Source organism: Carassius gibelio, chromosome A2, assembly GCF_023724105.1.
Source record: "Carassius gibelio isolate Cgi1373 ecotype wild population from Czech Republic chromosome A2, carGib1.2-hapl.c, whole genome shotgun sequence".
Lineage (NCBI taxonomy): Eukaryota > Metazoa > Chordata > Actinopteri > Cypriniformes > Cyprinidae > Carassius > Carassius gibelio.
In genome coordinates, this window is record NC_068372.1 from 2,765,042 (window position 1) to 2,791,405 (window position 26,364).

At 35.6% G+C, this 26,364-nt stretch overlaps 2 protein-coding genes across 5 annotated transcripts in view; both read right to left on the reverse strand.

Moving 5' to 3' along the window:
- LOC128021605 (uncharacterized) overlaps positions 1-26,364 on the reverse strand; it is a 232,326-nt gene that overhangs the window by 136,204 nt on the left and 69,758 nt on the right. The window lies entirely within an intron of this gene.
- Positions 23,493-24,212, reverse strand: sst2 (somatostatin 2). 2 transcript variants are annotated; one of them, XM_052609000.1, is made up of 2 exons: positions 23,999-24,212; positions 23,493-23,878 (listed from the first exon to the last, which is right to left on the reverse strand). In XM_052609000.1, the coding sequence occupies exons 1-2, from the start codon at positions 24,134-24,136 to the stop codon at positions 23,717-23,719; spliced, it is 300 nt and encodes a 99-aa protein (XP_052464960.1). In that variant the 5' UTR covers positions 24,137-24,212; the 3' UTR covers positions 23,493-23,716. The 2 variants fall into 2 exon arrangements, with proteins under 2 accessions (XP_052464960.1, XP_052464957.1); XM_052608997.1 differs by having other exon boundaries at positions 23,493-23,905.

Here is a 26,364-nt window from a genome sequence, read left to right on the forward strand (position 1 = left end):
AACCTTTAAAAAACATTTTTCATTTAGAAAACCAGTGATTCTGAGGAAATATGCATAGTTTCATGACTTTACAGCACTGTATGATTAAAAGAAAATTAAAAAACTGTCAGACATCTCACTCTGTCACTCTGTGTGAGGAATGTATGTGTGCTGACTGTGTGTGTGTGTGTGAGTGTGAGTGGGGGAGGGGTGTGAGCTGAGTGGAAGACAGACAGACAGACAGAGAGAGACAGACTTAAACATCTCTTTAATCACCAGAAAAAAACTGTATTTTAAATTGTTTTTTTTTGTTGTTGTTGTTGTTGCTAATTGTGCTGTTTTCATTACAGCTTAAAAAAATCTCTTAGGCCTTATCCTTTTCTGACAGTTTCAGGGATTAAAAAAAAATTCTAAAAATACTTGTGCTGCAAATAATAATTTCAAACTCACTTGATACTGACCTCTGACACCCTGTGACATGACATTTATTTGAATTTACATAATCTCATGGATGTAACAGTAAAACTGTTCAGCTCACAGATGAAGAATAAGCTGTGATGCAAGCAGAACTATTTCACAAATGCTTATAGGTCAATGAAATCATAACAAAACACTTTTAAATTATTTAAGGATTTGGTAGCACTTTAAAATAATGTCTCAATTGTTAACATTAGTAAATGCATTGGTAACACTTCATAATAGCTGCACTCCTTAACTAAGCATTAGTAAATAATCAGTTCATGCTTTATATAGCCTTCTCCCAAAATTTATATTTTAGTATGCATTTTATAAATACAGCTATAATTAAATTGTTCTTGGTTAATATGCACATTTATTTTGAGGAGATTAAAGGCTGTAATCCTCCTAAAAAAAAATAAAAATAATAATAATAATAATAAAAAATAAACAAACACAGAACTCAGATGCAAGATGCAATGAAAGAAAACTGTACACTTGAATTTATATATATATATATATATATATATATATATATATATATATATATATATATATATATATATATATATATATATATATATATATATGTACAATTGCATAAGTTTATTTATTTATATTTTTAATCAGGTGTCCAGCTAATAATAATAATATGCATTTTATTTAGTTTTAGCTACAGACACCAAACTTGGTACATAAATTGTTCTTATCAAGACGGACAACTTTCTAATTCACAGTCATAAGCTACAACCAACAGGTCCGCTATTTTGATTTGAATATGGATTTTTGGGCATATTATTTTGTGATTTAATGCATACTCAGAGGAAAAGTTCACTATACACACCAAACTTTGTCTACATGTTGCAAAAACATTGAGGAACTTAAATTGTGAACGGATTTTGGTTAGCTTGAACGTTTTTTTGTGGTGATTTTTTGAAATGACAGTAAAAAGGGAATCATTAATTGGCTTGTTTTTTTAAATTGCAACTACCAAACATTTCAAAGCATTTTTTCATACAGAGATCAAATCATTCTGAGGAAATATGCATAGTTTCACAACTTTACAACACTGTATGGACAAAAGAAAACTGTCAGACTTCTCAACTGCCATGATCTCACTCTGGCCACTCTGTCTGTGTGAGGGAAGGTAGGGTGAGAGGGAGAGGGAGGGGGAGCGTGAGGGGGTTGGTGACTGACTGAATTTTTGGTGACTGACAGTGTGTGTGGATTGTAGGGAGGGGAGGGGCTATCTGGCAGAGAGAGAGACAGAGAGAGAGAGAGAGAGAGAGAGAGAGAGAGAGAGACCTAATCATCTCTTCAATCATCATGGGGGGATCAGTATTTTAAATGTTTATTGTTTTTGTTGTTGCTAATGCCCTTACGAAAAATAACCATGGTTTTATTATAGTAAAACTGTAGTAACCCATGGTTTTTTGGCGTATTGACTGCCATTTGTAAAACCACAGATTTACTACAAATACCATGGTAAAACTATGGTTAATATAGCAAAACCATGGTTAATTTGTGGTTACCATGGTTTAACTACAGTAACCATGGTTTTTTGGTTTTATTTGTAGTAAAACCATGGTTAATTTTCGTAAGGGTGGTGTTTTTTTCCCCTTTCATTACAGCTTAAGAAATATCTAAGGCCTTATCCTTTTCTGACAGTTTTAGGGATTTAAAAACATCCTAAGAATCCTTATTTGTGCTGCAAATAATAATTTCAAACTCATTTGATACTGACCTATGACATATATATATATATATATATATATATATATATACAGTATTGTTCAAAATAATAGCAGTACAATGTGACTAACCAGAATAATCAAGGTTTTTAGTATATTTTTTATTGCTACGTGGCAAACAAGTTACCAGTAGGTTCAGTAGATTGTCAGAAAACAAACAAGACCCAGCATTCATGATATGCACGCTCTTAAGGCTGTGCAATTGGGCAATTAGTTGAAAGGGGTGTGTTCAAAAAAATAGCAGTGTCTACCTTTGACTGTACAAACTCAAAACTATTTTGTACAAACATTTTTTTTTCTGGGATTTAGCAATCCTGTGAATCACTAAACTAATATTTAGTTGTATGACCACAGTTTTTTAAAACTGCTTGACATCTGTGTGGCATGGAGTCAACCAACTTGTGGCACCTCTCAGCTGTTATTCCACTCCATGATTCTTTAACAACATTCCACAATTCATTCACATTTCTTGGTTTTGCTTCAGAAACAGCATTTTTGATATCACCCCACAAGTTCTCAATTGGATTAAGGTCTGGAGATTGGGCTGGCCACTCCATAACATTAATTTTGTTGGTTTGGAACCAAGACTTTGCCCGTTTACTAGTGTGTTTTGGGTCATTGTCTTGTTGAAACAACCATTTCAAGGGCATGTCCTCTTCAGCATAGGGCAACATGACCTCTTCAAGTATTTTAACATATGCAAACTGTTCCATGATCCCTGGTATGCGATAAATAAGCCCAACACCATAGTAGGAGAAACATGCCCATATCATGATGCTTGCACCTCCATGCTTCACTGTCTTCACTGTGTACTGTGGCTTGAATTCAGAGTTTGGGGGTCGTCTCACAAACTGCCTGTGGCCCTTGGACCCAAAAAGAGCAATTTTACTCTCATCAGTCCACAAAATGTTCCTCCATTTCTCTTTAGGCCAGTTGATGTGTTCTTTGGCAAATTGTAACCTCTTCTGCACATGCCTTTTTTTTAACAGAGGGACTTTGCGGGGGATTCTTGAAAATAGATTAGCTTCACACAGACGTCTTCTAACTGTCACAGTACTTACAGGTAACTCCAGACTGTCTTTGATCATCCTGGAGGTGATCATTGGCTGAGCCTTTGCCATTCTGGTTATTCTTCTATCCATTTTGATGGTTGTCTTCCGTTTTCTTCCACGTCTCTCTGGTTTTGCTCTCCATTTTAAGGCATTGGAGATCATTTTAGCTGAACAGCCTATCATTTTTTGCACCTCTTTATAGGTTTTCCCCTCTCTAATCAACTTTTTAATCAAAGTACGCTGTTCTTCTGAACAATGTCTTGAACGACCCATTTTCCTCAGCTTTCAAATGCATGTTCAACAAGTGTTGGCTTCATCCTTAAATAGGGGCCACCTGATTCACACCTGTTTCTTCACAAAATTGATGACCTCAGTGATTGAATGCCACACTGCTATTTTTTTGAACACATCCCTTTCAACTAATTCAACTAATTGCCCAATTGCACAGCCTTAAGAGCGTGCATATCATGAATGCTGGGTCTCATTTGTTTTCTGACAATCTACTGAACCTACTGGTAACTTGTTTGCCACGTAGCAATAAAAAAATATACGAAAAACCTTGATTATTCTGGTTAGTCACATTGTACTGCTATTATTTTGAACAATACTGTATATATATATATATATATATATATATATATATATATATATATATATATATATAAATTACATTTGTTTATATTTCATTTTTGTAAATAACGTAATAATTTATAAATGATAAAAAGATACTTAAAAAAGTATGAAAATACAATGATTGAACTTTATAGATGTGCTCAAGAACAAAACAATTAAAGCTGTATTTATGAACTGCTTAATAATGCCTATTAAAGGTGTGCTATTACGCTGTTTCACACTTTCAACTTTAGTTAGTCTGTAATGTTGCTGTTTCAGCATAACAAAGTTCTGCAGAGTTACAAAGCTCAAAGTCCAATTCAAATGGAGATATTTTATTTAACAAAAATCACATTTTAGAAAAAAACAACGAACAACTTGTTTGGACTACAACAAATATTTTCCAGGATTTGTGATATCACAAATATGGACGAATGGGATGGAAATTGGTTGAGCAGCACTAGAGAAGGCAATGAGTGTGATATATACGTAGTTGACCATGAAGACTGGAAAAGAAAAAAACTCATATTCAGGTGTGAAGAATTATTAGGCATTTTTCCTTTACTGATAAAATGAGCCAAAAACAAAGGTTTAACTCAGACTAAAATTCCAAAATTATTAGATCTCCATGAGAAATATTCAAAATAAGTGCAGTACAGTAATTGCAAAGTTAAGACATGACCACTGGACAGGAAAATGCTTACTGGGTCAGAGGGGTCAGAAAAAACAAGTGGAGAAGAACAGAACACATTAACTGGAAAATAATTAAGAATTAAAGTGAAGAATTAGGTGTAAAACTATCAGGGAGCATTTAGTCTACAGTACCACCAGTACCATCAGAGCTGCAACTTTCCTGGAGTCTCCAGAATTACAAGGTGTCAGGTTATGAGAGACTTAAAAGATCCCAAAAATGACTTAATTAGAATAGCATAAAGTATTGTGAAATACTATATATTAAGACTTTATATTATTATTCTTTTTCTTCTTCTTCTCCAAAATGAATCGCATTTTTGAGAGCTTAAACATGCTCAAACAGTCATGAAACTTTGTCAAACCTGGTGAAAATATTCATCTGATATATGATTCAGAAGAGGGTGTGGCAAAATGGCTCGACAGCACCACCTATACTAAGAAAATCAACAGCCTTCCAGCTATGTTTCACATACATGCACGAAAATTGGCACACATATGTAACACACCAATACCTACAAAGAAGACTCGTGGATAAAAATTCTAAACCCATCAGGAAATCGGTTATTTTTAATATTATGAGCAAATTTTGTGTAATTTTGGTCATTTCCATGTGTTGTATTTTAACAAACTCCTCCTAGAGATTTCTTCAAATCAATGCCAAATTTGGTATGCCTAATCTAAAGGCCTTTGCGATGATAAATTGCGAAGATCTTGAGTTTTCGTTGAAGGGCGTGCCCGTGGCGGCCTGGCGAATTTCGATGATTCGCCATGAAAAATGAAGTTGCTATAACTCAGACATACAATGTCATCTGCCCCAAACTTCACATGTTTGATTTGACTCCGAACCTGAACAGATTGACATGCCCATATTCAGTTATAGTCATAGCGCCACCTATTGGCAACGGAAAGTGACATATTTTACGCTGCGACTGACCACTCCTTGAATATTTTGACATCAATGTCTTTTTTATGGTCAGTCTAATCTAAAGGCCTGTCCAATCTTAAATTGTGGCAATCTTGAGTTTTTGTTAAAGAGTGTGTCCATGGCGCCATGACAAAATTTGATGTCTCGCCACAGCATGTTTATGTAAACAAAAAGTACATATTGATGCTAATTTTAATTGTTATTTGCTGGTTTTCTACATAAAACTTGCTGAATTGATTTCATTGTGTAGCATTAGGACTTTTTAACAGGATTCTGTGATAACCAATGAGCTAGCTAATAACAATAGGTAGATATAGGAAGGTCTAAACATGGACTAAACATGAGATAATGTGTGTTCTTAGAATGAACACAAAACGACAAACTTTGATGTTTATGGAAACTCACCCCATAAGAAACGATATAGCCTCTGATATCTTACGGTCCAACTCGTCTGACGCCAGTCCAATACATTCTTCCTCGTCATCATCTTCGCTCAGTTGTAGATTAGGGATATTACAGTCTTATTATGCCGCTTTCATCGTCGCTCAGATCGTCTTCAGAATCAGTGAGCACTTGTTTATAAGCATCCGGCTTGTCGAAGAAGTACTTCGAAACATTTTCGGTGTAACGGCCACTGTTCAGCTTGTCTACATACATCTTTGCGGCGTACATCTTCATTGAATTTTGATATCAGCTACAGCTGGCCAGAGCGCTGCATACTAAGTAGCCACACTTCCCTCGGAGGGCGGAGGCAATAACAAAAGAAACAAAAGCCGGCTTATCCAGTATGGTAATACAGACAGACAATGAAATGCCCCTACTGCGTGCTAGAATCTCCGACAAACAACCTGATATCAACCTCAAAATGTACGCTTTAAATATACCAATACTGCTATCTCAAACATGGAGAGGCTTCTTTGTGATATCAACTAACAGATTCTGCAAAAAAACGGAAATCACCAATTTTGAAAAAAATTCTCATTTTGCTCAAAAGTTGTGCTGCCGACTTGTGTCACTGGTTTCCGTGACGGGTCAAATATTCATACGAAACTCAGTACACATATAGATCTCATCGTGCCCAACAACTTTTGTATTGCATGTCATAGGCTCCGCCCAACAGGAAGTCAGCTATTTAGAGTTATGTAAAAAGCGTATGCTCTGGAATTTGAAATACTTGTCATAGGTTTTATTGCCGATTGCCACCAAACTCGGACAACATGATCTCAAGACATTGGGGATGAAAACTTGCCAGGGGATTTTTGATATCTCGAATGGTTTGCTCATTGCGAGGTGTTGAAATTATGGCGAGAAATGAGAAACAGGAAGTGTCTAATACCATCCACATACATTTCCTGATTTTAATCAAACTTCATCAGATTATTCGTTGTTTGATGTCGATCGCATATATGTGACTATTAGGAGACAAATCATGCAACTCAGAACACACATCAGTATTAGTGATAGCTAGACAATGGCAAAAGCTTTTAAAAGGGCGTGAAGGAGGCACTCTATAGCGCCACCTTTTGTCAAAAGTGGGGGGGGGGGGGGGGGTTAGTTTTAGCTAAAGACACCGTTACGGTACGTAAAGTTAACCGTCTTGATAAGAACAATTTCTAATTCACAGTCATCAGCTACGACCAACAGGAAGTCGGCTATTTTGATTTGAATATGGATTTCTGAAAATATTGAGCTGTGATTTAATGCATACTCCTCAGAGGAAAAGTTCAGTATACTCACCAAACTTTGTCTACATGTTGAAAAAACATTGAGGAACTTAAATTGCGAACGGATTTTAGTTAGCTTGAGCGGTTTTGTCGTGGTGATTTTTTGAAATGACAGTAAAAAGGGTATCATAAATTGTCTTGTATTATTAAATTGCAGCTTCCAAACACTTAAAAACATTTTTTCATACAGAGATCAAATCATTCGGAGAAAATATGCATAGTTTCATGACTTTACAACACAGTATGATTAAAAGAAAATTAAAAAACTGTCAGACATCTCAACTCTCTCTGTCCCTCTGTTTGAGGAATGTACGTGTGCTGACTGAGTGTGTGTGTGTGTGTGTATGTGTGTGTGTGTGTGTGTGTGTGTGTGTGTGTGTGAGTGGGGGATGGGCATGAGCTGAGTGGCAGACACAATGAGAGAGAGAGAGAGAGAGACTTAAACATATCTTTAATCACCAGAAAAAAAACTGTATTTTAAATTGTTATTTTTTTGTTGTTGTTGCTAATTGTGCTGTTTTCATTACAGCTTAAGAAATCTCTTAGGCCTTATCCTTTTCTGACAGTTTCAGTGATTAAAAAAAATTCTAAAAATACTTGTGCTGCAAATAATAATTTCAAACTCATTTGATACTGACCTCTGACACCCTGTGACATGACATTTATTTGAATTTTAAATAATCTCATGGATGTAAAAGCAAAACTGTTCAGCTCACAGATGAAGACTTAGCTGTAATGCAAGCAAAACTATTTCACAAATGCTTATAGGTCAATAAAATCATAACAAAACCCTTTTAAATTATTTAAGAATTTGGTAACACTTTAAAATGTCTCATTTGTTAACATTAGTAAATGCATTGGTAACACTAGCTGCACTCATTAGCTAAGCATTAGTAAATAGTCAGTTCATGCTTTATGTAGCCTTCTCCCAAAATTAATAGTCATTAGTAAGCACTTTATAAATACAGCTATAATTAAATTGTTCATGGTTTATATGCACATTTATTTTGAGGAGATTAAAGGCTGTAATCTTCCTAAAAAAATAAAAAAATAAACAAACAAACACACACACACACACACACACACACACACACATATATATATATATATATACAATCGCATAAGTTTATATTTAATTTTTATTTTTATCAAGTCTACAGCTAATAATAATAATAATCTGCATTTTATTTTATTTTATTTAAGGCGCCTTTCATTTAAGGTCACCAAACAACAAGGGCACCAACTCCCAGAGGGAGCACCATCCCAGTTGCTTAAAAAAAAAAAAAAAAAAAAAAAACATGCGACATTCTCCCATCCGCGCTCGCGACCGCTCGCACCTCATAATTGAAGAGAATGACTTACAGTCATAAAAACAACTGTAATTGTTCATCTATGTGACAGCTGTACTGCACAATTAAATATTAATGTTTGATATGTATTAAAACAAACTAAGTCATATGTAAATTATGCTTCTTTTTTCACATGGGCTCAAATGCAAATTTGAAGCTCAATAGCATTTGAGGAAAAAGGCTTGCAGTCATAAAACAATTGTAATGTGTTAATGTGTAATGTTAAATTGTGGAGATCTTGAGTTTTTGTTAAAGGGCGTGTTCATAACGCCATGACAAAATTTGATGTCTCGCCACAGCAAGAGAAGTTGTTGTAACTCAAGCATAAAATGTTCAATCTTCCCCAAACTTCACATGTTCGATAAGAGTCCTGCCCTGAACACATCTGAAGGCCAATATTCCATTATAATGATAGTGCCACCTGCTGGCAACAGGAAGATTGGCACATATATGGAATAAACATTGATATATTCTACTTTTATTTATGAGTTTAAACGCATATTTCTCACCGTTCACCTATTTACTAAAGCCACTCACTGCCAGTGAGTCTGGGTACGAGGGCCCGTTCATCGCTTCTTGCAGCTTTAATTCTTCTTCTTCTTCTCCGAAATGAATCGCATTTTTGAGGGCCTAAACATGCTCCAAAACTCACAAAACTTTGCACACACATCAGGACTGGCGAAAATGTACATCTGATATAGGTTTCAGAAGTGGGTGTGGCGAAATGGCTCGATAGCGCCACCTGGTATATTTCAGCGGATTGCGCCTCTAGCTGTGTTTCACGTACATGCATGAAAATTGGTACACACATGTAGCATACCATTGTCTACAAAAAAGTCTCTTGGTACAAAATCCAAAACCCAATAGGAACTAAGTTATTTTCAATTTCCTGCATGATTTTTGTGCAGGTTTTGCCATTTCAATGCCTCGTACTTTGACGAACTCCTCCTACAGTTTTAATCGGATTTTCTTCAAATTTTGTGAGGGTCATCATAAGACCTTTGTGATGTCAAATTGCAAAGGTTTTGAGTTTTCGTCAAGGGGTGTGTCCCTGGAGGCCTGACAGGAAGTTGCTGTAACTCAAACTCCGTCACGAGTACAATTTAATGCCAACAGCTCGAAATGTAACTGCATATTCAGCAAGAATTCATGTTAAACATATTTAGCTATATGGCTTGATCAGGTTATAATGACTGCAATAGTCGAGCGGGATGTTAAAGGCTATATGAGTTTGTCTATTTCTTTTACTGATTAATGTCGAGTTAAAGCATGATTTAAACAGATAAAGCACATTCACACGCAATCACTTTAGCAATAATGCATTCAAACATATGTAATCTTACAGTGCTACTACATTATCAGTAGGCTATTTGATTTTGAAATCTTGAAGAAATTAATCGATCTGTTTAGATAAAATAACTGACAAAAATGTAATTGAAAAATGCAAACATTAAACTGCAGGTTGATTATTACTATACACTTTTTTTTTTAAATACTTTTTAATAAAATATATATAAAAAAAATAAAAAAAAAAATAATAAAATTCTGCTGCAAAGTTCTCCACTAAATGAAATACTCTCAGTCTCAAACCAATATAATTTAATAAAGTATAATGAAAAATATAAATAAATAACTATGATTACAGTGCAAAATTACCAATCCCAGCTTGTAGCCCTGCTTCACCAGAACCGTGCTGTGCCTGCAGCTGTAGGTGACAGGGAGACCGCAGACAGACCAGGATCTTGTCTTCATGACAACAATATCTATACTTCATGTTGAGCATAAATATAAAACCTACTGATAAAGGACACCGTCAACAGTATTGACGGAAAAATATACTATGTTTGACAGGTGCAATATTTGAAAATCTATAATTATTCATTTATTGTTTAAATTAAATTTATATCTGAATTTATGTCAACCTATAGACTTTCAAACATCAAAGTGTCATGAATTAATATTTATTTGTGTACAAAATTACATGTAAACATGTTTTCTTATTATATTTTGCCTGGAAACAATTCCAACACGCTAGCGTGTCGCGTGAAAAATAGGCGTCCATTCTATTTCTAGCATGCACACGTTTTCCGCGCGGCTCAAGCCACGCCTGAGATGCGCATCTCATGCAGGCAGTCTGCAGGCTCTAACCTGTTACCATGGGAGTCGAATTAAAAACGGACACGCCACACAGCTGAGACGCGTGCGCCATGCATTCAGTGTGCCGCCGGCCCTAGAATCAGCTGCAGGGCGGGATTCGCGCTGAATGTGGACACTTCCGCCACTTAATATGTTTGTTTGGAAAAACGAAAATGTACCTATGATCCGTGCACAAAATATTGCATTCCGTCATTCTGTACACACGTGCACCATACCGAAAGCCCTGTACCGGTACAAATACACGTACCGTTACACCCCTAGTGGCTACACGTTATAAAGTGGATGCCGAGTCACCAATTAAAGCTGCGGTAGGTAACTTTTGATGTTCTAGCAGTTAATGAACAGAACTGCTTGAATATTGCGGAAGAACATCGTAGCCGGAACTACTTCTCTCTGTTTATGTCTATGAAGAATCACAAAGGTACTGGGTTACTCTGCGCGGTACCCCTGAAGCAATCTAAAATGGTCTGAATATAAACACTTATTATAGATGTACCCTAATGATTCAGGAGAGGCTAAAAACATGGTTTGGAAAATGGATTCATGGTGTACTCGCTTATTATATACATTTTGTTAATTCTGAACACAAAAAAAGTTACGGACCGCAGCTCTGATTGGTTGTTTCTTACCGGGAGCGGATGAATTTCTGCAAATGGCAATAGGACCACTGGGAGGACTTTACTTAAACACTTTACTTAAACATAACCGACTGTGTTTACGAGAATATTTGCAGAGACAATTATTTTGATATAACGCGCGCAAATTGTTTAACTTGAATCAGCAATATTTAGAAACAAATGCAAACGATCAACTAAGATCCGCTTCACCCCTTCAAGCAAGTGAACAACGCGAATCAAGTTAGGAGTTTTACATCACTATTCACGATAGCCCGTCGGACTGGAAAACACAATACAAAAACACCCCCTCGTATAGATCTGCTAACTGAATGCAAAGTGTGAGTTCTAGAAGAATGTTTTGGTCTGTACTGTATATATCTGCGCCATCTTCTGTCTGCCCTACATTAAATGCACAGTCGCTAAATGAACAGCTGCTGTTCTTTTTTTTTTTTTCAATGGAGGATCAGTTGCCCTATTGGTTAAAATCCCCAAACTGTTTACTTAAATATTAAATTAATAAATGACACCAAATCAGGGGCGTTTGCGTTATGATGTGGTGGGGTGCTGTGGGCCAGACAGTTCAGGCAACTTTTTGGTCCCAGTCCGCCACTGAATGGTGCACCCCTATCCAAAAAGCACAACAAGTTGTATTTATAATGTTATCCTGTGTGATGAACCCACATACACATTTTATTTTTCTATTGTATTGTTTTATTTTGATTTGATTCTGTATTTTATTTTGTCATAAGGTCATCTATTTGTCTGATTAAGTACATGACAATAAAATAAAAATAAGTAATACACAGTGGTAAAGATGTTATCGATGTTTAATCCTCTGTTTTGTGATTGGGTCATTCTTGATCACACGCGATAGCGCGTGAATTAGCGGAGGAGAACATTCGGGAAGCGCGACTTCTGTGGGATGACGGAGATGCTTCGGATGCACTCCGTTGTCGCGAGGGATATGGTTGGACCATATGTCTTCTCACTTTTTGGATCCCTTTCTTTGCACAGATCTCGTGGACTTTCTCGGGAGTGGATACCATATCTTTTGGATGTTTTTCAGGATTTTCGTGTCGTCACCCTTTTGAAATAGTGACAGAGACACTTGCATGTGTGGTAGGATAGTCGAGATGGACATTCTTAAAGGACAGTGAGATGTATCAACAGGCTACTAGTAATGTTAATATGTTTTGGGGGTGCTTTGAATGTGAACCTTTTTGTTTGAGATAAAAAAAAACGACTGTGATATAGTGAGCTGTAAATTTATTTCAAATGGGTTTCAGATATTGAAACGGATTCATGACTCCATGCCTGTATTTGCTGCTGTCCTAGTACGTAACAAAAATTGGGGGCTGGGTCCGGGATATTTACCATTTTGACGTCATTTGCATTAAGTTAGCATTTATTGAATCCAAGTGATTGTTTTTTTTTTCCCCTCTCGTAATTATGGCAGCAGCAGTAAAAGAGTTTTTGGAATTACCTACTGTTAAGGGTCTGCAGCAATTGAGAAAAACTGATTTATTGGAAGTTGCTAAGATGCTAAAATTAGCTGGTTTGAATGTTAGTTACAGGAAAAAAAACGATTGTACAAGTGATAGCACAACATTATCATGATGAGGGTGTTTTTACAAGTGAAGACTTGGCTCAATTTGGAGCATCTGATGTGGAGCCTCAACCTAAAAGTGGCTCAGACATAGAGTTAAAAATACGACTGATTCAGTTGGAGAGAGAAAGAGAAAAAGAACGTGCTGATGAGAGAGAAAAATAAAGACAGTTTGAACTGGATAAATTTAAATTGGAAAGAGACAGAGAAGATAGAGAAAGAGAAAGACAGGAATGAATGGAAAAGGAAAGGATGCTGATTGAAAGAGAAAGAATAGAGCTGGAAAGAGAAAAAATAGAAAAACAGCTTCAGTTAGCAAAGCTAGGAAAAGCAGATCCATTAAATACAAACGAATTCAGTGCTAGCAGAGAAGTGAGGTTAGTTCCTCCTTTTGATGAGCTGGAGGTTGACAAATATTTCCAGCATTTTGAAAAAGTGGCTGAGAGTTTGAAGTGGCCCATTGAGTATTGGTCTTTGATGCTGCAAAGTGTTATAAAAGGAAAAGCTCAACAAGCTTATTCAGCTTTGTCTGTTGATGATGCTTCGAACTATGATGTGGTTAAGCAAGCCATTTTGTCAGCTTACGAGTTGGTTCCGAAAGCTTACAGACAGAAATTTAGGAGTCTCAGAAAGATTGATAGTCAGACATATGTAGAATTTGCTTATGATAAGGAGGTGTATTTTGAGCGTTGGAGTACATCGTGGACTGCTGGACTGGATGACTGGAACATCCTGGCTTACTGTAGGTGAGAGAAACACAGCACACACACACAAAAAGACCAATGCAAGTCCGTTCTACGGTTAACGAGCTATATTCATACGGGCTGTGCCATTTATGAGAATTTTGGGGCTAACTGATGCAAACAGTCCGCGGAACGTTTCTCACTGGATGAGTTTCGGCGGGACCGATTATACTGGAGCACCAACTAGCATTCGCACATCACCGCAGCAGCACATCGAGCCTCAAGTATCACCTAAACGCAAAACATATAGCAGCTAGCGTGGAGTTTATACTTTATGTTGAACTATGTATTATTTTGTTGGTGCAACAGTTTATGTTGAAATCTTTATTGCTTTGGCCAAGGTTGTTGAGAGTTGGACTTAGTATGTTATGGCCTCTGAAGCAACAGAGAGATGTTTTCTAATAGTCAGTGTTTCTAATGTTCTGAATGTAATTGACAGTATTGTGTTTTACTTAAAAAAAAAAAAACACTTTACAGAAGGTTCCAGCACCTATAAGCTACCTGAATTTCTGAAATGTACTATTTCTAAATTGTTTCTAAATATGCTATTGATACACTTCATGGCAAAAATTGCACTGGTCTGCTAGACTTGGTTGAACAAAAATAAACAGTATTTTGTTGCTTAAGCTTATGTATTCAGTCATTATTCAATGGTATACTATAAATCCATGTGAAAAAAAATTACTTCTCACTGTTCTCAGGTCAAATATTTATATGCGATTAAAATGCGATTAATTTCAATTAATTAATTACAAAGCCTCTAATTAATTAGATTAATTTTTTTAATCGAGTCCCGGCCCTAATATATATATATATATATATATATATATATATATATATATATATATATATATACAGTATTGTTCAAAATAATAGCAGTACAATGTGACTAACCAGAATAATCAAGGTTTTTAGTATATTTTTTATTGCTACGTGGCAAACAAGTTACCAGTAGGTTCAGTAGATTGTCAGAAAACAAACAAGACCCAGCATTCATGATATGCACGCTCTTAAGGCTGTGCAATTGGGCAATTAGTTGAAAGGGGTGTGTTCAAAAAAATAGCAGTGTCTACCTTTGACTGTACAAACTCAAAACTATTTTGTACAAACATTTTTTTTTTTCTGGGATTTAGCAATCCTGTGAATCACTAAACTAATATTTAGTTGTATGACCAGAGTTTTTTAAAACTGCTTGACATCTGTGTGGCATGGAGTCAACCAACTTGTGGCACCTCTCAGCTGTTATTCCACTCCATGATTCTTTAACAACATTCCACAATTCATTCACATTTCTTGGTTTTGCTTCAGAAACAGCATTTTTGATATCACCCCACAAGTTCTCAATTGGATTAAGGTCTGGAGATTGGGCTGGCCACTCCATAACATTTATTTTGTTGGTTTGGAACCAAGACTTTGCCCGTTTACTAGTGTGTTTTGGGTCATTGTCTTGTTGAAACAACCATTTCAAGGGCATGTCCTCTTCAGCATAGGGCAACATGACCTCTTCAAGTATTTTAACATATGCAAACTGATCCATGATCCCTGGTATGCGATAAATAGGCCCAACACCATAGTAGGAGAAACATGCCCATATCATGATGCTTGCACCTCCATGCTTCACTGTCTTCACTGTGTACTGTGGCTTGAATTCAGAGTTTGGGGGTCATCTCACAAACTGCCTGTGGCCCTTGGACCCAAAAAGAACAATTTTACTCTCATCAGTCCACAAAATGTTCCTCCATTTCTCTTTAGGCCAGTTGATGTGTTCTTTGGCAAATTGTAACCTCTTCTGCACATGCCTTTTTTTTAACAGAGGGAGTTTGTGGGGGATTCTTGAAAATAGATTAGCTTCACACAGACGTCTTCTAACTGTCACAGTACTTACAGGTAACTCCAGACTGTCTTTGATCATCCTGGAGGTGATCATTGGCTGAGCCTTTGCCATTCTGGTTATTCTTCTATCCATTTTGATGGTTGTCTTCCGTTTTCTTCCACGTCTCTCTGGTTTTGCTCTCCATTTTAAGGCATTGGAGATCATTTTAGCTGAACAGCCTATCATTTTTTGCACCTCTTTATAGGTTTTCCCCTCTCTAATCAACTTTTTAATCAAAGTACGCTGTTCTTCTGAACAATGTCTTGAACGACCCATTTTCCTCAGCTTTCAAATGCATGTTCAACAAGTGTTGGCTTCATCCTTAAATAGGGGCCATCTGATTCACACCTGTTTCTTCACAAAATTGATGACCTCAGTGATTGAATGCCACACTGCTATTTTTTTGAACACACCCCTTTCAACTAATTCAACTAATTGCCCAATTGCACAGCCTTAAGAGCGTGCATATCATGAATGCTGGGTCTCATTTGTTTTCTGAGAATCTACTGAACCTACTGGTAACTTGTTTGCCACGTAACAATAAAAAAATATACGAAAAACCTTGATTATTCTGGTTAGTCACATTGTACTGCTATTATTTTGAACAATACTGTATATATATATATATATATATATATATATATATATTATCTTATGACAGTTACATTAAAATTATTGAAGATGAAAAGTAGGTAAATTGTATATATCAATAACTCATTACAAGGCACTGTAATTTACTCATTAATATGTCAATATTCCATTCTACATATCAATTATAGGGACCCACTAAATATTAAGTGGCATTAACTACTATGTACCTACATTTTAATTAATAATTTAGTACAATGTACTTATTGTGTGCATGTTTTTACATTGTACTTATATTTAAAAAAAAAAACTACATGTAATTACATCTGTATTTAATTTCTGTAATTACATTTATAATTACACAGTTGACCCATACTTTTTACCTTAACCCACCCTTAAACTTACCCATACCTCTAACCCTCTCCCTAAACTTACCCCTATCCCACCTCAATAGCAGCAAAAGTGTTTTACAATACAATATTAACACAATAAGTACTGTAGCAACAATCACTTTCTGGGGAATAATTAACTCAAATGAAGTGAATATTCATGAGTCTATGAATATAACGTGCTTATTGCTTACAAATATTAAATTACCCAAAGAGGGAATATTTAATCATTTAAAGGTAACCTTTACTAGAATTAATTTAAGTTACTCTAGACAATCTGTTCGTCCAGCAAACTGGAAGCTAGACTTCCTTATCAAAATTCAATAAAAATACCCTTCTTACAAACTCCAAGAAATATTAATCTTCTGATCAGGAAAAAACAATATTTTCTGTGTCTGTACTACTAAGATTACTGAAAATTAATTCATATAAAACAAAGCTCGTAGCGTAGATCACACGATTCAGGGACTTCGATCTCAATGAGCAATAAAACAATTCAATTCAAGCAAATTATAGGATTTAATAAAAACAGACTAAAGATTACATAACTACAATTCACACGGAGTAAATATGAGTATCTAGCAAAACGAAAATACAATTTAAACAAGGTAAATGAACAAGAATAATAATGAGATAAATGAGAGAGAGAGAGATAAAGAGAGAGAGAGAGAGGGAGAGAAAGTGAAAGTGAAAAGCAATCTCAGCGTGGCAATTTCAAACAGTTAACTTTGAAAGAGACCCCAAGTCATTGAATGATTTCACAAACATGGAATAGCCTAGACAACCTTAAACAGCAATTTTAGTTGCGATATAAGAAAGTACTTGCTTTGATCTGGCTCTTGTGTGTAGCTGCGCTCAAATTGTCCGGTCTGTGCGGCCTCAGCGTGGTTCTTTCCAGAGCAGATGATGCGCGAGCTCGATGGTTAACGCGAAGGTAAACTTTGCCAAAAGATGACTAGACTTAAGTTCGTTTGGCTCGTGAGGGCAATTGAACGAAGTCAAATATCAGCAGACAATAAAGAAAAACTAGAATGAAACGAAAAGTAAAGAATAACGGAGAACTTCTTGAAGTCCGGTTGCAAAGCTGGGAATCCTCTTTTCTCTCTGGCGGAATGCCCAGAATACAGGTTTCCCTGAGCTTTTAAGTAAATCTAGGTTTACACCTATTTTTTTAGTATGAGCCAATGAAGTGTAAACAAACTAAGGCGGGAAAAATCTTCTTTGTTTGCTGATCTCCGCCCACTGGTCTAATTTATGGCGATGTCAAAGTTAAAAATTTTTCTTAAGCAAGATCGTTCCTCTGAAACAATGCATCTTTTTGTAATTTGCTATCAAGATTCGTTACAGTCGTGTTTTTACGATTATACCGACACCAAGAACTATGATTTTACCAGTCCCGTATCCAAAGGTACAGAGTTATTCTTAACGAAATGCATATAAAGTTTGCATTAAACACACAGTAACATTCATATATTCCACTATGCCGCATACATACATTTGAGCACAAAAAGGGAGACATTAAAATACATTTAGAGGTAGTTTTAGTAAAAGAAGGTCCATGGGCCAGCAAAAATGCTTGTGCCTGTTTTTGAGTGTGTGTGCGTCTCATGAATGTGTGTGCGTCTGTTTCACTGGAATGTGCGATCAAGAAGGGGGGGTGTTTGTCTTCCCTTTTGAAGTTCGATATCGCATCTCTGGATAGTCTCCAAGGTGTTATAACTCTCATCCTCGCCAGGACATTGCCGTCATGGCGGCGCCCAGGGTGGTGAGTTATGTTGTAAGAGGGTTGTAAAACGAAAGTCCTTGTTTTTTCTTTAACTCACGTTCTGGTCTTTGAGTGTAGAATGTGTCAAAAGGGTCAGGATTCATTAACATGGAACAGATGGTTGAATACCATCCGCTCATTGGTGTTACAGTACATTGTACTTATTTTTTTTATGTAAGTACATAGTAGTTAAGGCCACCTAATATAAAGTGGGACCAATTATAGTGATATCTCTTACTGTGAATTACCACAAATCAAACAGTGGTTTGTCCAGCAAACGGCCGTAAGATTAACTTATCAACTTTCAATAGGTTTGTCTTATAATTCAAGGAAAAATAGTTTCTGGCCATGAAACATTCTCCTATCCGTATAAAATTTAGATTACTGAAAAGTAATGAGCTTGTAGCTAAAGATCAGACATTTCACTGACTCGTGATGTGAGCGTTTTAGACAGAAACAATCATGAATATATAATCATGAGTAAATACGCGTACGACAATACAGACAGTAAACTTTGTACAAGACATAACGGAATCCAAATGAGGGAGAGAGAGAGAGAGAATGAGTGAGAGAGGATGAGAGAGAGAGGGGTGAGAGAATAGGCACAATCACAGGATTACACGCTCAGTTATGCAAACTCACAGACAGTAACCTTTTGAAAGACATCAACGAAACAAATCACCTTGAAAAGGTAATAGACAAACGAAAACAACGGAGATTAAAGCTCCCGAAGGAGCCATAAGAACGGCTGTTCTTTCAGCTGCAGTGCTGAGATCAACTCGGATAGAAGAGGACCAAGAGCACACTGTTAGCAATTGATGTAATTTTACAATACATTTTACAACAATGCACTGTATTCATGGTTTTTACTGTAAATTCAAATGCATGATGGGAAATTGACGGACAGTCCTGTAATATTATTGTAACTACACTGTAGAAGCATTATTTTACAGCCACCACAAAGCATTTTGCGATAGCATTAAACTTGGTACTTTCAAATTCTTTCTAACATAAAAAAGTTCAGTTTTCTTAACGTTAAAATAAATTTTTTAAAAGGTATGATGTTCCTCAAACATTCTTTCAACTTAATTTTGATTTAAAAATTAACATTCTAGGAATGTTGATTTGCAACATTCCAAGAACATAAAAAGGTCCAGTTTCCATATTAGTATAATGTTATTTTAAGGTTAGTAAAATGTTCCTGCAACATTCTCTCAGTCATTCAAACACCTGCTGTGAACAAGCACTGAAAGAAAGAGAAATAATAACACAAACTACAAATTTCTTCAGCCACAGCCTTAGGTGAACTGAAGATACAAGACTTTAAATCTCTCAAGATCTGAATAAACAACTCCACAAACAGCATTACCAGCTTCACTTGTAGTAATACTAACCAGAATGATTTTATTTCTATCATGCATCTACAGAAGTTCTTATTGAAAATTCACAGAGGTTAAGATGTTGATGTCTTAATTAAAATGTTATTTTGAGATCACCATCATAGAGATCAGGGTTTGCTTCAGTTGTGCTCTTGACCCTCAACATTTGCTTTATTACTTTTTCTGGAGCAGTTGCTTTCAGAAAACATTTCTGCATATGTAAAGCAGATCAACATGTCTGTTTTAATAACAACCAACTGACTGCACTAAAATTGTTTAAATGACCCAACTGATAAAAAAACAAACAAATAATTTGAGTGTATAAATATTGTATTTGCTAAATTTTAATTTAAAAAAAATGTTTTAGGTTATTTATACACTCACATATATCAACATTTGGTGTATTAAACACAACAATGGTGACATGTTTCATGCCAGCATACAAAACATGTTCATGGCTCCCAGCATGCATTGCTGCAATTTTTTTGTCGAGGATTGTACGACAACAATACAAAATACAACATTTTATTGTATTAATGGTACTGTAATCACAGCAACACTGCTGTATAAACACAGAATTTTATTGTATTAAAATAACAGTATATTTCTTTTATATTACTCGCTGTAAATTCACGGCAATTAGTAGGAGTTTCCTGTAAAAATACAATAAATTTTTAACAGTGCAAGAGAGGGAGGAACTTCCTGGTTTCAGTTCTTATGGCTTGACTGGTTCACGCTTCTGTTTGTGTGAACAACCAATGAACGTCCGCGATCTGAAGCGGGAAAAACGTCCCTTTTTCTATGGGGAAACACCCACTCGCGTGAGTTATAGCTGACAGAATTGAAAATTTTTCCTAAGAAATATTGTATTTCTGAAACAATGCATCTTTTTTGTAATTTGTCGTCAAGATTCGACACAGTCGGATTTTTACAATTATAAAGATACCATAATTGACATATATAACTGATAGTAACACGACGTTAAATTCATATGCAGAATTACACACATTTAAGGTTTGATTAACACACAATAAAAATTGTAGATACTCCAATTTTTGATTACGGAAAACATCTAATGCATCAAAAAGGCAATACTCAATACATCTTAGTAATACAATGACGAAGTTAAAGAACTTTAAGAAAGGTTTGTGTGTGTGTGTGCTTATGTGTGTGTGTTGTGGAATGTGTTTTGTTTCTCCTTTGAGGTTCGCGCGGGTATCACTAGATGGTTTTAAAGGTGTAATAACCAGTGTTGGGAGTAATGGCGTTTAAGTATAACGGCGTTACTAACGGAGTTGAATTTTCAGTAACGGAGTAATCTAATTAATTACTTTTCCCGTCATTGCAATGCCGTTATCGTTACTGAGAATGTAAAGTGTCGCGTTACTACAGTTTGGTTGAATAAAGCACGAGGTGTCATGCTTTGGCTAGTGTCTACACATCAGCTGCCTGACACCGTTGCGAAAAAAGATCATGATTGGCTGGGTGGGCGGTGCCCTGCCCACGCTGCCTCACTGCACGCTTTGACAACCACTAAACACAAGATGGCATCAGCGATAATGGTGTTCTCGAACTGGAAGTACCGGGAATTAAAGGCATGAATATTTCTGTAACATGCACGGTAAGCCCAGGAAAAAATACTTTATCTATGTCTGCCTCAAGCAACTCAAATCTTATGAACCACCTCATATCAACACATGCTAACATGTTACTGTAATGAATATTTAATGCTGTGTTCACACCTGTTATTATACACACACCAGACGCGACTTGCGCAAATAAATCTAGTTTTAAAAGTATTTAATGCGAGAATGTGGTTGTTTTAAACTCAAATATGAGGTTTATTTATAAATACAGTGTCTATTTAAGAATGTGTTTTGCTGATTTTCGGAGGTTGTCTATTCGCGTCTTCGCATTGACTTAATATTAAAATCACTCGCCCCAGACGCTCTATTCGAGTCTGGGCTGAAAGCACCATAAGAGTTGGATAGTGTTCTGTTCATTGTGCAGTAACTTTAGGCCTAATATACAGTTACAGAGATTTGCACTAATGGCCAGGTTTCCCTTTGTTTCTTTTTACTCAAGTTTAAATTTGTTTGTCTTAATTTTGCACTTGAATTTTATTTTCAATATTTATTTTTTATATATTTTATTTCTGTGCATATCATATGGCAGGCTGCAATCTATTGAGTTCAAATGAATACAAAATTTCCTAAAATACGTAGTGTTTTTATTCTTCAATCAGTTAATATAAACATCTTATATATTAAAGATGTTATAGGACATAATAGCATTATGGAACATAAAAAATAACATCAGTTACTTTGCTGAGTAACTAATTACTTTTACAATGTGGTAACTGAGTTACAAACTCAGTTACATTTTAGGAGAAGTAATTTGTAACTGTAACTAATTACTTTTTTAAAGTACAATGACCAACACTGGTAATAACTGTCACCCACGCCAGGATGTTGCCGACATCGCGGTGCCCCAAATGGTGAATTATGTTGGAAGATGTTGGAAAACAAAGGTCCTTGTTTACTCACGTTCTGGTCTTTGAGTGCAGAATGTGTTAGAGAGTCAGGATTCATTATTATGGAACAGATGGCTGAAGTACCATCCACTCATTATTGTTACAACTATATATTATTTAATCTAATAATATCTTAATTACATTTTTAAAAAGGTTTTAAAAAGTCTTAAATTTGATTTAATCAGATTTTATAAGAAATATATTTAAATTTGAAGCTGCAACGTAGGTAATATGGCTTATTTCTGTGTTCAGTAGAAGTTCTGAATTACCAGTAACTTAAAAATTTTGTAGCCAAATTGGCTGGTGAGTGAAAAAGTAAATTTCAAACCCTGTTATATATATATACACCAGATATAATTTTTGCATTTTATCTTTTTTCATTTTAATAGTGGGTGCAGGACACTATAGTTAATTCATGTAAGTGAGAAGAATAGAGCAAACTGTGGCATATTATACCCAAAAGTTTTCATACAGTGGACTACCATTAAAACTGATAAAAATGTTGGACCAAAAATTATTCAGCCACTTTGACCTGTGCATGTTTTGCTTAATTTTTATCTAAAATCATCAAAACTAATTTGTTCTGACACCGTTTAACTCATTCTTGTCATACTGTATGTAAATTACCATTTTCTAAACTATAGCAAATAAACTGTGAGAACGAGTATGTATATATTTTATTTTATATTATTTATTTATTTTTTCACTAAATAATTCATGCTATTTTTGCCCTAATGAGAATCTATGTTTGAGCTTTTTACTGTTGATGCAAAGTTTTGATAAAATTGTTTCAGAACTTCTTTGTAACATCTACAGTAGTATTATAATTAGGGCCGGGACTCGATTAAAAAAATTAATCTAATTAATTAGAGGCTTTGTAATTAATTAATCGAAATTAATCGCATTTTAATCGCATATAAATATTTGACCTGAGAACAGTGAGAAGTAATTTTTTTTCACATGGATTTATAGTATACCATTGAATAATGACTGAATACATAAGCTTAAGCAACAAAATATTGTTTATTTTGTTCAACCAAGTCTAGCAGACCAGTGCAATTTTTGCCATGAAGTGTATCAATAGCATATTTAGTATAATCGGTCCCGCCGAAACTCATCCAGTGAGAAACGTTCCGCGGTGCAAAAATAAGTTATTAAAAATACAGGAATTCTTTTTTCTGTAATTAATTAATCTTAGTTAACGCGTTATTTTTTGTGTAATTAATTAATCTCAATTTAACGCGTTAAAGTCCCGGCCCTAATTATAATCCCAGCTGCACACAAAATAACACTGGCGAGCATTTTTATGCTGTATTCAGTTTATTGCAAGCATACAATGTTTCAGAGAAAGACATATAAGAGATCAAGGAACAATCTTAGCAGATAATGGCTACAATTACTCAGGTTCACTCCAAAGACAGAGATCGTATGATGAGTTTGAATTCAGGAAAAGGAATGGGTATATTTTTGGTAGCATATTGATTGGGGTGGAGGCCTCCAATTTGGACCTGTTGGTTGCCTGTGGTTAGCATGCTGTTTTGGATTTCCAGAAGTAATTCATGCAGCCTGGTTTTCGCTTGTCTCCACTGTCTCTCCTCATTAGGTCCAGTTCTTTCTGTAGAATCCCCAGAGATGGGCTGTCAGACTGTATGGCTGCTGGGTTTGAATTACTGAGCAACCACTGAAGCTGTGGAAGGGAATATCTCTCAGGTATCTGTTAATTTATTTTAATCAGTTTTTCAGGTTAGAAAACAAAAATTAAGATTTTATACATGCTATAATATATAAAGTTGTACAATAAACTTACCACTTCATCAGCAGCACTGCCACGAGATGCTTCTAGTGTGGAGTCTGTATCCATATGAGATCGACCGCATGATATGATGCTTGCTGCCATGGCCAAACAGATCAGGTAGACAGTGAGATGAAGTTGGGGTGAGGCCATAGCTGATGTCTTGAAGGATGTGGCTTGTTCAACCCTGGTTCAAGCCCCTTTTCTGCAATGTGCTCCCTAAATGTGTATTCTTGCTTATCCAGACTGTTTTATACTGGTACTTTCTCTTACACAAAGTAAAAATTAGTTATGCGCTGATAAGTTTTACAAGTTAAAAATTAACAGGTTCAGATGTCATTTCAAATACGGTTACATATTATTTTCCATCTTCAGCAAAGTAATTGTTTCCCTGCTCGCTAAGCACACAGTACATCCACATTAAACATTTATTGGGATTCACATTTAGGACCCCCAATAAACCACTAATTAGCCACCTTTAAATTGATCTGTTGCTAGAGTAATTTTGCTACGAATGTTTCTGGGTCATACATTTTTTTATAGTCATCACTGGCAAAGGGATGTTACCAGGAAACTCTTCAACTTTTCCTTGAACAGTTTGCTGTTGACTGTCTTTCTGCATGGGAAACTAGTATATATATATGTGTGTGTGTGTGTGTGTGTCATGAGGACATAACCCATGTCCCCATTTTTCAAAACGCTTATAAACCATACAGAATGAGTTTGGAAAGTAAAAATGCAAAAAAACAAACATTTGAGATGATCATTTTTTGAGATGATAAAAATAATAGCAAGCACCTAAATTGTATAACAACTCTATAAAAAACAATTAAGACAATTAATAAAACACTAATTTAATCCTAACATACCCATAATCTGACAATGAGCAAAGGACATGGGACATTTTTAGCAGCGGGTTAAATAGTAACAATACTAAGAATAAAGAGACAAAAATTTGACCACATATACTGCCTGGTGGCATGGTGCAAGGAAAGTGCTCTGTCACTAAATGCTTTAAAACCAATTAACTTGTCAGTACTAGGGAAGGGCAACCTACATGTCAGTCGATCATTATTGGGGGCCGGCATGTTGAGATTGTAGTTTAAAATAGGAATTATCCTAGATTGTAGTTTACATTTTATTGAGCACACAGGCTATATCTATAAGAAGGCAAGCTAAAGATTGTTTCTTTTGAAGAAACTAGATAGTTTTAATGTGAGTAAGGGAATCCTGAGTATGGTTACACCAGTTTGCTGGAAAGTATTATTTCCTAGAACATCACCTGTTTGTATGGGAATCTGGGGGCTAGAAGCAAAAGTAAGATCACAAAGATTATTAATATTGTCAGTAAGAACATATTGGATGAGAAGCACCCGGCTGCAGCCTGCAGATCGAGGTGGCACTGCACCTGGGGTGTGGTTGTACATGTAGCCCCGCCCCATACCTACTCTGATTGGTTTGATCATATTTCATAGACATACATGATAGGAAATGTGTGTGTAGTTGGTGCAGGACAGAGTATGTTGTTTAAAAAGCTAAAAATGCTTTTTATAAAGTCTTCATTATAATCCACAAAATACATTAGTCTGTTACTCGCCATGGCGATTATTGTTTTGTTAAATTAAGCTGATCTTTAGGCTAACAGACTAATACTTTTTGTAAATTAATTGGGTTGATTATCCACAGTGGGAGGCTCAGGTCTTCAAATAATGAATTATTAATTATATAATTTTTGAAAACTTGATTATTTCATATCATGTGTGAGAAAGGAAATGAAAAGGATGTATCAGTATTGTTTGAATGGTTGCACTTTATTTTACAGTACGTGTACTAACATGTACTTATAGTGTACTTACAGTGTATTTAGCTAAGAAAGTTCTGGTAATACAAGGTAACTACATGGGGTAGGGTTAGGTTTAGGGGTAGGTTCAGGGTTAGTACCTAGTTATTACATAGTTATTGTAATTACTATAATAAGTACATAGTATGTACATGAGGAACAGGAATGTAAAATAAAGTGCTACCGTTTTAATTTATATAGCATGACAAGACAATTATTGTTAAAATTATCTGTCATGCAGTTGTGTGATTACAAATTTATAAAATGTTAAATCTAGGTTCCAATGTAATAGTGAGCACATTGTGTTTTTACATTTTGAGGTTAAGATGATGACATTCTGAGATGATCTAGTCAAGCAACCCAGGTTTACTGATTGAATGCACTATATGCACGGAGCGTTCTTTGGAACTTCCGCATAAAGATAAGTCAGCCCGTGAACTTCCGGTGGAACGTCATTTGATGTTGTGGTACTTTTAGGTTAGTGGGCGGCGCCTTCAAATCCAACTCCTTGAGACTCTGGTGGTTTATAGATACAGTTTGA